The sequence below is a fragment of the Lycium ferocissimum genome, chromosome 8 (genome assembly GCF_029784015.1).
Source record: "Lycium ferocissimum isolate CSIRO_LF1 chromosome 8, AGI_CSIRO_Lferr_CH_V1, whole genome shotgun sequence".
NCBI classification, from domain to species: Eukaryota; Viridiplantae; Streptophyta; class Magnoliopsida; order Solanales; family Solanaceae; genus Lycium; species Lycium ferocissimum.
The window spans coordinates 16,332,022-16,348,659 of NC_081349.1; the positions used below are offsets into that span (position 1 = coordinate 16,332,022).

Sequence of the window (16,638 nt, forward strand, 5' to 3'; positions counted from 1 at the left end):
GTTCTGTTTTCCTACTGTAAATAATCCGATACTGCTATTTGATCATTGCAAAAAGTAGTGGTTATTTTAGGTGCTCTCTATGGTCAATTCAATCTAGTTTCTGACGCTATAAATCAATTTTCTGCTTCAGTTGTTATGTCAGTCGCATCTAATAATTGTATGTTTGACCTGATTAGGATCTCTCAGGTCCCGTTTTGTTTGAAACTGGGATTTCCCAAAGTATAGTAATTTTGGGATTAAAACTAGGTCTTTAAGCTGATAAGTTATCTAGATTATAGTCTCGATTTTAATATTGGATTTAGCTAATACCTCTAACCATGTGATAAATTTAATTTTAGAATTCAAATCGGGATAACGCACCTAATCCCTTTGCTCCAAACGGCCCCTCAAAGTTTATGACTTGCTTCCTCAACAGTTTCTATGAACTAGGTGTCAATGAAAATATGCACAGAGATGCAGGTTTCAAGATGTCTCACTTTTCTGCCTTCTTGATTTCCTTCCCCCAGTTAACGCGCCTACCTCTTCTAAGAAAATTAAAGAAAAAAAATCTTAGGTTGAGAGGGGTTTATTGCACAAAAATGCAAGACGTAGGCTTCGGAAGAGAGAAGCCAACGAATGTCAGATGCAAATTTCCTAATGTGAAAGATTGCATGGTTCAGGGTGACTATAGTCACAGAAATCACTCACCTTGTAATTACGTGGATCTGCATTCCAAATAGCAAAGATTCGAAGTACTTCTTGTTTCACTATTTCGGAAATCCATAAAGATTCTACTAACTATATGAAATTGAAATAAATATAATGGAAATAATGTCTGATTCTAAATTCTAATGGACGAATCTTGCAATTCCAATCTGGGATACAAATCTGTTGGTTAATTGCTTCTACTTTTCTGTGTAAATGCAAAATTTTAGGAATTCAGTTCTCAAGTAAGTAGAAAGCTAACTAGTTACATAGTTCCATACAAGTAACTGAAAGAAATTGCACTGTTTTCCCAATTTTGCCCCTTAGAAATCAAACTTATGCCTAGTGGGACATAAGTTCTTTATGCGCGGGGCATAACTTGTGTGATCTTATAATGCGAAAATATAAACTTATGCCCCGTGTAAAAATTATTTGTTATGAGAGGCAAAAATTAAAGACCAACACAAAATAATGGCGTAAGTGCTAATTACCAAGTAATTGTGGAGGAAAGAGTTGCATAGAATATGAATGCATTTTTTTGCGCGGATTGCCCTTCTTTTGGAGTGGTCTTTAAATTTTGCCCTTCATATTTGTGGTCTTTAAATTATGCCCCTCATATTGTCTTTGAGTCTTTAATTTTTGCCCTTTGCGTTAACCCCGAGCGTTCACGCAAAATCATGAGGTTACGGGTCGAACCCCGTCAAGCATAAATTAAAAAAAAAAAAGGTAAGATAAGATTTGGGTCGCGTGTATCTGGACCCGACACTTGTTAAGGAATTACCAAAGTTATACGGACCGATACTACGCTTTATGGGCGACCTGGCATAAGTATGTCGGGTCCGCATAACTTTGTAATTCATTAACAAGTTTATGCGGTCGGCATAATCTTTGATAATTCCTTAACAAGTTTATGCCGAGTCGATATATTTATGGACAAACTTTTAATGGGACCAGACCAGTAAATCATAACAAACCAATAAAGAATGTGGATGTTCTGTTCTAACTAAATGTATCTTAATGCATATTCAAATGTTGCAAATGTACCTCAGTCTGTTAGTATTTGCACTTACCAAGTTATGCAAATTGACACATCCTACGATGCACCAGTAGATAAAATATAAAAACAATATCAGCCTTTTATGAGCATGCTTTGTTTACTCGCTAACGTATGATCTGTTTCTTTCCCGAAATTATCGCTTTCGATGTTAAGTTCAATTTGGTTCCCAATATGCGGAGTTTGAACTAACCAAATTTGGCTTATAAAACAAAGTCTATGTCTTGTCTTAGAAAAGTTATGTCTTAAGGGCATACTTTTAGTTATGCCTTAACTAAAAGTCATATAAAGGCATAACTAGGAAAAGACTTTTAGTTAAGGCTTAACTAAAAGTTTACCCATTAAAAGTTTGCCCATAAGTATGCTGGATCCGGCATAAACTTGTGAAGGAATTACCAAAGTTATGCCGGATCATTCTTTAACAAGTGTATGCCGGTGGGGGCATAGTGAAATTTAAATTCTGCCTTGCGAATTTTTTTTAAAATTTTTAACTGAGTGGGGGTTCGAACTGCAACATTACATTTTAAATGAAGAGCAAAATTTAAAGATTTCAAATATGAGGGGCAAAATTTAAAAACCACCCAAAAGAAGGGCAATTCGCATTGTCATTAAGCTGGAAGTGGGGCAGATTGGACTCACAGTTATAAATGGCCAAACAAGGCCGTTGAAAGGCAGGTACATTTTGGGTTGGACTGTGTCCAAGCCCAAGGATGGCCCCACAAGCTCAATCAGTTGGCACATAGTTATGGCCTCCTACCACCAATTATTTTGATAATAGGGTCATAGCCATTCAAATAATGAAGGAAAAAATTAAAAATAATAAGTCTAAAATACTACCTAGACAAAAAAATCTAGAATAGTGAGGGGAGATTTTCAGGAAAGTGATAGCTTCAAGTCACTATTTTAATATTGTTCTGGTGTGATATTTGTACAGAATTTGACTGTTTTAAATTTAATGAAAAGATTCTGAACAAAAACATCTTTAAGTTGAGACACGACAGAAATGGTGAAAAGACGATGGCAAGCAGAATGAAAATCAGTAAACTATAGCATGCAAGTCATGAAGCCTCGGTATGACTTCATGCTATGTTTAACCTAACAGTCATGTTTAGAGCATTCATACATTATGCATGATCGTCTTCGTCATGATTTCAAAGTTACAAATAAAAAAGAAGAACAAAATTACACTTAAGAACTGTTGCATGCAAGTCATGATCATTCAATACGAATTTATCATTCAATACGAATTTATGTTATATTCAACATAGTCAACATGTTGAATTTTTCACAGATCATAGTGGATAGTCATCATTTCAACTTATTCTATATTATTTGATTTCTTTTACCTACAATTAAAGAAGTTAATAGAGATCAATAAGAATAAAATGAATGGAAGTTCTTTCTATCAAAACACTATTCTCGATCATGTTTTGGTGTAAACAATAAAATAAGAACAATTATGTTCCTCCATTTTTATTATTGAGTTGACATTTTTGTTACAATCCCTTCCCAACATCGAGTTCTGATAATCGTAATTATTTGGAACTCGATTCATTATTCAAATAACTTACAAAAAGTGTTCCATCTATCACATTAGTTAGAGTCCATCTACTAATTCTTATCGAAGAAACTATAGGTTAAGAGACGAATATTTTGTACTCCCTCGGAATAAAAAAGAGTGTCTACTTAGCCCTTTGCACATTCCTTAAAAAAATATTAACTCTTAGAAAAAAAATAGGTAATTTGACTAAACTGTCCCTAATTAAATAGGTATTGAGATTTGATCACATAACACTTAATAGGAGCAAATCCGAAAAAAAACAAGATTAATTCTTTCTTGATTTGATAAATGAACACTCTTTTTGATAAAAAAAAAAAAAGGCTAAGTGGATAGTCTTTTTGATCCGAGGGAGTACCAATTTGTAGCATTTAGGATAAGGAAAAGACAAGTTGTAGAAATGAATGAGTTGGTGAAGAAAGAAAGGGAGTGGTTGCAAAAGTAATTTGCTTTGCTCATAAAAAAAAAAGCCTATTTTTGTAAAATATGCAAAAACAGGAACAAAAATTATATAGCAATCCGGCGGAATTCCTCGAGCAATTTTTTAAATATAGAGAGTACAAAGGGTATTGTCTCCTCAGTTTATGTGACATTATTTAATTGGTTATTATTTTAAAATAAATTAAAAGTTAAATTAAATTTGATTATGTATATACTAAAAGTAATTTTAAAAAAATCATTAAAATAGCTGTTAGTTTGATGAAAACAACTATGGTATCAAATTTTGAAGTTAAATTTCTACACGAATCTATATTCTCGAAATATTACTTTGAGTATAATAGTTTCGAGTAGTTTTAGACGTTATAAGGTAAAATAGTGCAATATAAATTAGAACTGAGAGAGTGAAAGAAATCCAATGGCTTTTTGCTGAAGTAGCAATATTCATTTCTTTTTCTTGTTTGTCCATGGATTTTTGAGGAATTACTTTCAAGGCGGAGCCAGAACCTAAAGTTTATGAGTTCTTATCACGATCTTAAGTTAATATACAATGACAATTAAGTTCGTAATTAAATATTTATAAATATTAATAATTTTTTAAAATAAATACTAGATCTGAACAAAAGCTACTTCCTCCGTCCCATATTACTTGTCCAGTTTCCCTTTTACACGCTCTTTAAGAACTCATAAATAAAAGTGTATTTTCACTACATTACTTTTATCTCTCTCCAATTAATTGCACTCTAATCAATACTGATTAATTTAAAAAATAATTAATACTAAGGGCAAAGTTGAAAAAACTTAATTAATTCTATCTTGATTTTATAAATGGACAAGTATTTTGGGACGGATATTTGTAGTAATGTGGACTAGTATTTTGGGACGGATATTTGTAGTAATGTGGACAAGTATTTTGGGACGGATATTTGTAGTAATGTGGACAAGTATTTTGGGACGGATATTTATAGTAATGTGGATAACTAATATAGAACGGAAGGAGTATTGAGTTCACGTGAACCCGTACATGACACTCTAGATCTGCCTCTATTACTTCCAAGTTCAGAAAACTGGAGGAAATTTAATGAAGCGAAAAACATATATAGAAAAAGGTGATAATAATAAATATTACAAAATTTACGGCAAAATCTATTAATAGAGAAGAAAATAAAGTAATAATTTAATTTAAAAATTTATACATTTTCTTCGAATATGATGGTAAATAATTGCTATGACATCAGATTATCACATGATGAAGATAGTACAAAAGAAATAAAGTAATGGATTTGAAAATGATGTGAATGGGCACACTAACCATGATCATAAACTGGCAATTGGCCTCTGCTATTTGCTGACCAATGAAAGAGTTGAGAGCTTACATTATAAAATCAATTACAATGTAATTATAGTGTCACTCTGAAGAATTTGTACAAATTATTATTATTCTTATTTAGTACGTTTTCAAAGGTAAACGGTTAAGTCAGACTTTAATAAAGCTAACTTTTATCTAAGTTATATATTCATTTATGTGACTTTCTTAAGGCAAATATGATTAATATTTTAAAATATCAAAAAATATGTAGCGTCCCTTCATTCTTAATCAGAGATTTCACGTTTAAATCTTAAAAATGAATTTGTCATTGGTAAGTGGGTTTTTACCCACTAAAGTGAAATTTCCCAACTTGAATTCATATTAGTCAAATGCAAAGCTGATACTAAACGCCACGTGAGAAACTAAAAAATAATTAATATTTTTATTTGAAGTGTTTTTATGAGAACTGCTTTCTTGCTCAGCACAAGTCTTATTTAATCTTCATGCGATTTCACAATCCAACAAGCTCAGCTAGGGTGCCTTGGCACATTCATTTCTTGCTCGTTAGCATTCTCTTTTTTTTGTCTTTTTTCCAGTTAGCGTGCTTGATTACTAAAAAAAAGATAGTAACTTATTTGGTAAATTAAATTTAAATTTAGATTATTCTCTTTCTCTATAAATTATGTTGAAAAAGATTCACAACAAATCCTTAATTGATTTTTGTATTGATAGTGTAATTTAACAATTAGTTATGCATATTTTTTTAATTACTTTTTTTATTCTTTTTATTAGTAATGCATATTAACTTTCTTATTTCACACCGAAGCACAATGAATATGCATATTGAGCACAATGAATATGCATATTGCATCTGCATGCGGTGGCAGAAGTATTTATCTTGTGTTCATCCAAACCCCTCGAAAAAAAAAAATACTTGTTTTACTGAGTTAAAATTATTTTTTATGTATATATAGTAGATGTTGAACCCCCTTAGACATCTCCGTATGTTTACTTTTTTATATTTTGAACCCTTCGACGGAAATCCTGGCTCCGCCACTGTCTGCATGTGCCTACAAAGAGAAATGAAAATATAAAAACGAAAATAGTAGTATATAATTTCTCCCAAATTACTCACATACCTTTTAAAGAATATTACTCCTAGGAAATTCTTTTTCATTTTTTTCTCAATATATTAAACATTTTATATGTGGTACCTACTGCTGCTTTTTTTAGACTGCTCTATCATAGTTTTTTCGTTTTTGTTATTTTTATTTTCATATTGCTTTAAATTGTTTGTTCTTATCTAACCTTTTTTTTTACGTCTTTCTCTTGAGCCGTGGTTCTTTCAGAGACAACTTCTCTACCTTCCAAAGTAGGAATAAGGTCTACGTACACTCTATCCTCTTCAAACCTCACGTTGTGGGATTCCAATGTGTATGTCGTTGTTGTTGTTATATTAGAACATTGGGAAAAGGAGAGAAAAAATAGCCACAATAGCCTTAGCAAGTGGAAGAACAGCTCTAGAATAACAACCTTTATAGATACAATCAATGTTTATAATGACAAAATTGGACCACCCATTTCCCAATAGCCCCACGAATCTTGCCCTTATCGTCAATAGCTATAGCTGTGTGTCATTCCAAAAAACAAATGAACGTGGAATTGATGAAATTGTTGAATTAAAAAGTATGATATGTTACCCTTTGCTAAATTATTCACAAGACAAAATCTATTTTCTTACATGCATGGTTCGAAATTAATAATTCTTTTTAGTGTTTATGATATTCAATTATAAGAAAATGGTGTATTCGTTTGCTTCTCTCTAAGCTTATTTAACAATGGTCTTGTTCTTACTAAATTTAAATTCTTTGATTCATTCACTAATCATCAACTACATATCTAAAATCAAAATGCCTATTATAATCGTAATACTACATTTTAATTGAAGAGTAGTTAATTTTCAAGCAGTAAAAAAAATAAAAAATAAAAAGAATACTTGACTCCCTCCGGTCCATATTATATGATGTTTTTAGTTTGAGCATGTTCCTTAAGAAACTCACTCACCCCATGAAAGTAAGAACTATTTTCACTAAGCTACCATTAATCAAAAATCGGATTTTTCTATGTTGACATAATGGATATTGGAGTATTAGATGATTCAAATAGTACTCCTTCTCTTCCATATTAGTTTGTCAAAGTTACTAAATACTTATCCCAATATTGTTGTCATTTTACAAAATTAAGATGAGATTAATTATTTTTTTTATCCCATTTTACCTTAATATTAAATATTTTTGAAATAAGATTAGCTTAGCCTTGTTCTTTAATAAAGTGCAATTTATTGAAGAAAGAGAGTAAAGTAGCAAAGAATATATGTTATTTAGATTTCTTAAAGGACGTGAAAAAAAGTGACAATTAATATTAGATGAATGAACTACTTTTTAATATGGTTTGTTGGTTATGTAAGAATCTATTATCCAAATAAGGGTACATTTGGAAAAGAAAAATTTAGTGAATGAAGTGCTTTTTAATATGGTTTGTTGGTTATGTAAGAATCTATTATCCAAATAAGGGTACATTTGGAAAAGAAAAATTTAGGGTCTATTTGGAAAGCCACCTGGTAATTGGAATTGGTGTAATTACTACCCTAGTAATTACACAGCCTAGTAATTACACAGTATTACAATTACAATGACCTGTTTGTTTGTCATAATGTAATTACGGTGTAATTACAAGCGTCTTTGTTTGGTTGCACAAGTGTAATTACATACGCTTAGTTTAATTTAAAAATAAAACTAAACTATAAAAAATTTAAAATTAATATTTAAAAATATGTGTCTTTATAAATGATATTAAATTAGCTATTTAATAACACATTGTTTCTTGAAAATATGTTAATTAATAATCATATATTTGTAACTAATATTGTAAAAAATAGTTGATATATAATTTCAAATTAATAATATTTTTATTTCAATTGATTATAAAACTTAAAAGCATACTTTTTTTTTGTGAAAACATCATGGGATTTGATGTTTAAAAAAAAGAATATTTATAAATATAATGCCACAATATTATTCAAATGTTTAACAAAAATTCTATCACTTATAAGTAAAAAATAAACAACAAGCAATGTGAAATAAAAAGTCAATAGTACTAAAGCAAAAAAATTAAAGTCGAAAATATAACTTAAATTCAAAAGAATCCAAAAGAATTTTTTTTAACATAATGCTCTTATGCCAAATTCCAACATTACATAAGTAAGTTTCAACGTAACATAAGTAAATACTCACACATAATTCAAAAGAAAGGGAAAATATAAGTCTATAACCACATTCACAACAAAATTCTACTTTAATAACGCCACTCATTGTATGCCAAGTTTGTTAATGACTCATTCTTTCTAATATTAAGAGATGTAGTTTTCAAAATTAGAATAATAATATTGTTATGCTAAATGAATAAAATAAATAAAATAAAAAATACGAGCAATTACATGGAACCACAAAAGTAAAAGGTTGAGAATGAGAAGAAAGAAAATGAAATATAAATAATATAAAAAGAAAAATATATTTATAAAAATAATTAAAAAGTAAAAATAAAAAATTAATTAATTAATAGAAATAAAAAAATAAATTAGAAAATCAAAGAAAAATAAATTAGAAAAGCAAAGAAATTAAAAAAAATTTAAAAAGAAAAGAAATAAAATAAAATAAAAAAGAAATAAAAACTAAAAAATAGCTACTGAATTACGGTGTAATTACACCCAATTCTCGGCCCCCCCTCCCTTGAGAATTGGAGAGTGTAATTACACCCTGTCAATTACACCCAATTTCCACCTAACTGTGTAATTACCTGATCAAACAAACATGCCAAACTGTGTAATTACACCCAATTACATCCAATTCCAATTACCTGGGTGGCTTTCCAAACAGGCCCTTAGTGTTTTTTAATTATGTGAAAACCATTTATGGACCAAATGCAAAAATTAAAAACATCAAATAACATGGAGCAGAGAGAGTCGTAATTAACATAATGTAATTCAAAATGTAGTTTATGAACTCTAAAAAAAATAACTCTAAAAATGCTATTACTACAATTTCTAGTTAAACATTTAATACCACGTACTCCCTCCGGTCCATTTTACTTATCGTCCTTACTTAGAAATGATGGTCCAAATTATTCCAAAATAGTTGTCATTTTATTAAAAACCAGGATATAATTAATTACTTAGTTTTCACCTTTAACTTTATCACTAAAAGTGAAGAGAGATTAATGTGGAAAAAAGAGAGTAGTATTAAATAGAGGTTTAAGAATACATAAGGATAATTGAGGGCCCGTTCGGACATGATTTGAAATCAGGTTGATTTGAAGTTGAATTTTGGTTTGGACATGCAATTTGGAATTCTTAAGTTGTATTTTTCTCATAAACATGAAAACCACATAATTTGTGAAAATTATTAAAACTTCTCCAATTCTTAAACAATCTTTCCCAAAACGAGCAAATCATAGTTCGTGACAAAGTGTAATACGCTACCAGAAGACTTTTCTAAAAAATACAGCATTTATTGATGGAGCTTTAGTTCACTAAAAAAGAAAACTGAACTGAGTTATAGTTTAATTACTCTTTAATATAATTCTCCCACATAGTACGAAAAATCTCTTCACGTCAAGCATACATTCCCTATCAGAGTAAATATAATTATGTTTAGTAAGAGTAAATATGGTTCGTTGATATTCTTATGAATTTCTTTTTATAAAATATAAATTTATGGGTCAAGTTTTACTTTTGAGGAAAAAAAAAATTAAATCACAACTAGAAATTTGAATTCCTACTTTTTGGAGAATTTAGGATTTGAAATCATGATTTATCGTTGAAGTATAAATTTTGTGCAGATTAGATAAACAAACGATGATTTCAAATCAAAACTTGAAATTGGGGTCCTAAATCCTTTCGCCAAATGCCTATTTAATCAAATCACCCTTCTAATTAATATTTTTTAAGGTGCGCGTCAAAAAATATGACAAGTAAAATGGATCGAAGAGAGTATTAATTGTTAGACTAAAAAATGAATAGTAATTTGCTTGACCTTGGTATTTGTAGTAGTAAAAAACTAGAATTATGATGAGAGATTAGGAACACAAAGATTGTACAAATATGATCATATAGATTCATATACACCATCACTCATTCTCTCCTTACTTTCTTTCTCCCCAATGGTCATTTATGGGCCCCACCCCCTACCCCCACACCTCTCCCACCCCCTACTCCAACAACCCCTTTTCTTTTTTAACTTTTGCCCACACCCCATCCACCCAACCCCACCCCACCCCCTCATCTCCACCCTTGTCTCTTTCATCTTTTTTATTTTCCATTACAGCTTTTCCCTCACTCTCTCTCAAAAACCCCAACACTTTTCTGCAAAAAAGCTAAACACACAGCCAAAAAAAAAAAAAAAAAAAATCCCCACAAAGCCACTTCTTTTACCACACCCTTTTTCTCACTTAGCTCATTTTTAAGCTAGGTTTTCTTTAATTTTGCCTTATAACCACAATGCAATAGTTTTACTCCCCATTTTTTCACAAATAGCCACTATGGTGAAGTTCTCAACTTTGATTCTCGCAGTTCTGCTTCTTTCTGTTATTTTCTGTAATGTTTCAGCTACACCATCACCTACAAGTGAGTGTGTTACATTCTTAAATTTTCTGCATGTATTTATTACTCTTCTAGAAGTTTCTGCCATTCTTGATCTGTTGTTTTTTTACTTTTACTTGTTTTAATGGTGTTACTGTTTTTGGTAAACAGAAATTGTAAATGGGGTTGTTTCAAATGCTGTTACTAAGCTGATGAAATGGGTATGGTCACTTAAAGCCAGTAGTAAAACAGGTATGGATCTCTTTTGATGTTGTTATTCTTGTTATAGTGCACACATTGATTTTTAGTTTTGGTAAATGGGTTGAAAAAATAAAATTATTTTGGGAAATTACACTCTATGTCCACTGGGAGAAAAAAATTTACGCCGCGTAGCCCATATTTTGAGTTTGTTACCCGATTTAGCCCATATTTGTACTTTTATACAAGGTTGTTGATACATTATGTAAAATGCTTTTCCCCGAAGTATAATGTTGCATAACATTGTATAATTTTGTATATTGGGCTACTTGGCGTACCCCACAAAGGTAGCAAGGTCTGCGTACATCCTACCCTCCCCAGACCGCATTTGTAGGATTACATTGGGCATATTGTTGTTGTTGGGTTGCGTGGCGTAATATTTTATGTTGGAATGTATATTTTTGAAAATATCTTAGATGATTATTGGTGATTGATGGTGTTTTGCAGTGATTTCTGGGAGACCAATGATGAAATTTGAGAGTGGGTATAGTGTGGAGACAGTGTTTGATGGAAGCAAACTTGGAATTGAGCCTTATTCTGTGGAGATTATGTCTAGTGGGGAGCTACTGATTTTGGATTCTGCTAATAGTAATCTTTACAAGATCTCTTCCTCTTTGTCTCAGTGTAAGTTCTTTTTTGGTTTTGGTGTTTTTTTGGCTATTCTAGTTAATTAGTGGTCAATCTTGAGTTTTATGTTTCTGGTGTATCTTTTGGTTTTAGTTTTCTCTTGCCTGTGAAAGAACCATGATTTCAGTCAGACATTGTACTGAGTTTTAGCTCATAGAGTTTAGCACATTTTGGCTTCATGTGCCTGGTGCATTCTGTCCTTGTTAATAACGCTATGTAATTTGTGAATCCTTGTGACTCTCTTTTTGAGTAGTCCACTGAGTGTTTGCACATCAATATTTTGCATAATTTTGTTTAGAATGTGTAGTATTGCTGATCTTGCTTTTGTGTTGGCTATTAACACCAGCAACTTTGTAAAAGATGCTTTGCTTTTACCATTTGATTCTCCATGTCTGCTGCAAATGCATTTGCTCTATTTTCTGTACTGACTTTTTTCTTGCAAATAATTTTTGATATTTCTTTTCTAATTGTTTTTCCTTGAAGCTTCTTTGTGGGACTTTCCTAATTTGTCTAACTGAGCAAATTTAACAGACACCAGACCTAGGTTGGTGGCTGGATCAGCTGACGGATACTCTGGTCATGTTGATGGAAAATTACGGGAGGCAAGAATGAACCATCCGAAAGGTCTTACTCTTGATGACAGAGGGAATATCTACATAGCAGATACTGAAAACATGGTAATTAGGAAGATAAGTGATGCAGGTAATTTACTAAACTCTGTTTGTAACAAAGACTTCGGAGACATTGTTTTGCTTGTTAGTGACCATTATGCGTGCATATCTTTTTAAAATCTCCAAATTTCTGGTCATCTAACTCTTGATAAAGTTGGATGATTCCTAAAATCTCTTTTTGGTATCCCTTAGTTCTAATACCATCAAATCTAAGATATGAAATTTCTTTGTCCAGGGATCACAACAATTGCTGGTGGTAAATGGAGCCGTGGAGGTGGGCATGTTGATGGACCGAGTGAAGATGCAAAATTCTCTAATGATTTTGATGTGGTCTATATGGGAAGCAGTTGTTCCCTTCTTGTCATAGACAGGGGAAATAAAGCGATACGGGAGATCCAACTTCATTTTGAAGACTGTGCTTATCAGTATGATAGTGGTTTTCCTCTAGGTTAGTAACTTTGTCCTATTACTATGTACAATGTGTTTCAGTTGAACGAGTTATTGAAAAAGAAGATATGCCACAGGAATTGCTGTGCTTTTGGCTGCTGGCTTCTTTGGTTACATGCTAGCATTGCTACAACGAAGGGTTGGTACCATGGTATCTCCGGAAGAAGTGAGTATCAAGTTCCTTAACTCTTATGCTTCAAGTCAGATAACTTCTTAAGCATTTTAATCGGACTTGGATTAAGAACTTAGACACCCTTCTTCCGCATCTAGGTTTGCCTATTTATATACTGCTTAGAAATCACTGTAACAGGTTTTAGGAAAATAGTTCTCACATGTTCATATGGCAATTGGTTGTTAGCAAGTTAAAAGATGATGAGACAAACTTTTTATGACTTCCACATGGTACCTGATTTGTGTCTGATTTTATAACATCCTGCACCTTTCCATACGTGATCTCATTCACTCCTTTCTCTTCTTTCTTCTTGAAGGATCAGAACACATCCATTTTCACCGAAGAATATCAGAAGCCAATGAAATTATCAGTAAGGCCTCCCCTAATTCCAACTGAAGGTGAGGAGGAGAAGCAAGAAGAAAGCATGTCTGGATCTCTAGGAAAGCTAATCACGCGTACTGGAGCATCAGTTTCGGAAATTTTAGGAGGTGTGTTTCCAATGTTCAAAAGGTTGCCTTTGAACCATCAGTATCAACAGCAACAGTTGCAGCAACAGTTACAGCAACAGCAGTATCAGCAATACCCATGGCCGGTACAGGACAGCTTTGTAATTCCAAAAGAAGATGAGCCCCCGTCCATCGACCCCAGAACCCCTACTCCACGAAAGACTTATGCGTTCATGTCCAAAGATTCTGAAAAAATGCAACAGCTGAAACAAAGCCGTGCTATTTATGGTGGTGGATGGAATCCTGACTTTCAACAACAACACCAACAGCAGACTCAGAAGCATCTAAATCATCATCAGTATCATTCATCTGGACCTCAAACATTCTACGAGCAAAGCTCAGATAATACTAAGGAAGTAGTTTTCGGGGCAGTCCAAGAACAAGGGCAACGTGAGACAGTGATAAAGCCGTTGGACCATGCAAATCCTGTTTATGATCGTCACAATGTTCGTTCTCGATTCAACTCTGCTGGATATTCTCAAGGCTATTAATCAATTCTCATACAGACACTTCAACGGTTCTTTAAATTGCTTCTTGATGGCTTAAAATGAGAAATATATCATGCATTAGCAGCCATCAAAGTACAAATTTTGGTGAGAGGAAGCTTATGTTAGAATAGCTTATATAATGTTTATCCAGTTGTCAAAAATGTTGTAGTGAATGTTGAAAATTATTTCTAGTACAAAAATATTGTTCGATATATCATGATATTGATCAATTCCCTAGGAATTCCATTGCTTCTATTGCTTTTTAGAGTACAAGCTGGATATTAATGTCAAGACAAGATCTATTTCCATTTCTTGTCCTTCGCATACAACCTGAACCTCTAATGGGGTGGTCCAAGAGAAGGAAAAACAACAAAAACAGCCAAAAAAGGACAAGTTTTTACCTTACCATGTGTTCCACCACTGGTAGCTGGAAAACATAGAAACCCTGAAAGCAAATTGCACAAGTTGCATTATTTTAACCACGCCTGATAGAAGAACAATGTGGTATGGGCCGAGTAAGTACATGAATATATACAGAATAGGAAATATACACTTGAAGCCATTAATGCACATTATTTTATATATTGCTCCTTTGTGGAAGCAAGAATGTCTGTAGATCTTCCAATACATTATTGTAGTTTTGTTATTTGTTCTTTTAATAATAATATAAGTGTACTGATGTTACAGTGAGAGAACCCACTCACATGGGCACGTGACCAACGGTAAACTACAGTTAAAATTAGAGAAAGACAAATGAATTGAGCATTCTTGTCAATAGATCTATTATAATGTTCTTTAAAGTAAATATTACAACAAAGACACTTCATTTCATTACCAAGCTTTCCTAAAACCCTGTTAAACAGTTGTAAGCCTAATTATTTGGTCTCTTTTCTAACTTTTAGTGGATTCCATTTTCCACACAAGTTAATTTGAGTTCTTGGCATTGGATCACCCAAAATATTTCATTTGATTTAGTGCCATGGTTTATAGATCCCACACAACTTCCTCTAAATGACAAGAGAAATATTTTATAAACTTTTAGAATGACATGTTTTCTGTACGTGCTCCATGCAAAGAGTTACACTTTCAAGAAGGAAATTGGTAATGTCAAAGGCTCAAAGCTATATCCATTATATTAAAGTTTAGGCATGACATGATAATCGCAATTAGAGATGGACAGAGCCCAAATTAAATGAAAAATAGCAAGTTTTACTTTGTTCTAATGCCATTATTTAAGTTTTAAATTCGTTATAATAACAGTGGGAAAAAAAAGAAATTGGTAGGTAGGGAGAATCTATGCCTCACCCGTTTACCGCCGAGTGTTTCGCATATAGGATTTTCTAATGTCATTATTTAAGTTCTAAATCCGTTAAGAAAATTCTATAAAAATAATTTAGCTCCTAGAACTTGACAGTAAAATTTCAATGGAGGCAGGGATCTAGTAGCTCAGTTGGTTGGCTACCTGAATTTTTACCTTGTTGGTGAGGGTTCGAATCCCAACATTATAATCCCCTCCCCCATTTGATAGGCAAAATTTGTCTTGTTACAAGTCCCGCTACTAATCTTGACGAATCGTTAGAATTTGGACACTGTTCCGACGGATCATCATAATTTGCAGCGTAGAAATTTCACCAATACGTTTTGCTTCCCAAATTAATCGAATCAACTCCAATTGACTCCAAATTTGATACCAACCTTCTTCCTAATGTTTGGATTCAACTCAAAGTCTCAAACCTTGAAAAATCGATAGACCACTTTGCCTTCTTCAACATTTTTTTAAGCTCAACATAATCCAATAATGATGCTTCTATTTTCTTCAATAAATCAATAATCATTCAATTTCAACCACAAATAAAATAATGGATCTTCAATTTTCAATAGCGTATATCTCAATGGGAAGAAAGAGGACAAGGAGGAGAACTGAAGCACGAGAAGAAGGAAGTTCTAGCAAGTGTCTATATTTGCACTATTTTTTATTAACAAGATAATAAAACAACTGCTTTACGGAGATGTATCTTTTTAGGCCACCATTTAAATTGTCTTTATTTTTAAAAATTGTGCAAATATAGCTCTTGAAGAAATTAACCAATCAGACATTTTTTTACTCGAGTCTAATGTTTACTCACATATTGCTCTATCTTACATACAAAACATTAGGTGAATTAGACTTTCGTCTAATGTATGTAATAACTAATAACCTACAAAAAGTTAGACCCTGATCTAATGTTTTCTCATTAATTCTCAATTTTCTCAAAAGGGATCTTTAAACCGTGCCATTAAATTGTCTTTATTTTTAAAAATTGTGCAAATATAGCTCTTGAAGAAATTAACCAATTAGACATTATTATACTAGTCTAATATTTACTCATATATTGCTCTACCTTACAGACAAAACATTAGATGAATCAGACTTTCGTCTAATGTATGTAATAACTTACAAAATTTAGACCGTGATCTAATGTTTTCTCATAAATCCTCAATTTGCTCAAAAGAGATCTTTAAACGGTGGTCTAAGGAGTTCATAAATTTCAAGAAAAATAAAAATATGATATTTACTACATAGCTATCCTAAAAAGGGACAATTGGCGAAAATTTATGGGCAATATCACCCTTTAAATAGATTTCTTTTATTGATCATCATTTTGCAAATATCTTACCAAATTAGGAGGTCTCAGTTTATTAGTTGGGACTGACCATTGGTTCTATTATAACAAGATATCAATTGGTCCCTACAATTTAGGTCCTACTTATATCCCCTGCTATCCTGCTCCACATTTACAAAAGTCCATCA

At 32.1% G+C, this 16,638-nt stretch overlaps 1 protein-coding gene and 1 long non-coding RNA gene across 2 annotated transcripts; one reads left to right on the forward strand and one right to left on the reverse strand.

Annotated features, from left to right (window-relative positions):
- The first annotated feature begins 10,438 nt into the window (after positions 1 to 10,438).
- LOC132067362 (uncharacterized) lies at positions 10,439 to 14,088 on the forward strand. Its single transcript, XM_059460566.1, has 7 exons — positions 10,439 to 10,723; positions 10,850 to 10,930; positions 11,384 to 11,560; positions 12,095 to 12,265; positions 12,470 to 12,682; positions 12,759 to 12,847; positions 13,170 to 14,088. Exons 1-7 carry the CDS (start codon positions 10,639 to 10,641, stop codon positions 13,848 to 13,850), a joined length of 1,497 nt encoding a protein of 498 aa, XP_059316549.1. The 5' UTR covers positions 10,439 to 10,638; the 3' UTR covers positions 13,851 to 14,088.
- On the reverse strand, positions 13,919 to 15,849 carry LOC132067363 (uncharacterized). The gene is made up of 2 exons (XR_009417137.1): positions 15,543 to 15,849; positions 13,919 to 14,292 (listed from the first exon to the last, which is right to left on the reverse strand). It is a non-coding gene; the product is annotated as an uncharacterized LOC132067363 (long non-coding RNA).
- Between the last annotated feature and the right edge of the window lie 789 nt (positions 15,850 to 16,638).

Bases quoted from the DNA above. Each gene is read 5' to 3' on its own strand.
- LOC132067362 (XM_059460566.1), top strand. From the start codon at position 10,639: ATGGTGAAGTTCTCAACTTTGATTCTCGCAGTTCTGCTTCTTTCTGTT. The intron at 12,266-12,469 runs GTAATTTACTAA...TTCTTTGTCCAG, and splicing joins TAGGAAGATAAGTGATGCAG to GGATCACAACAATTGCTGGT. The intron at 12,848-13,169 runs GTGAGTATCAAG...TTCTTCTTGAAG, and splicing joins CCATGGTATCTCCGGAAGAA to GATCAGAACACATCCATTTT.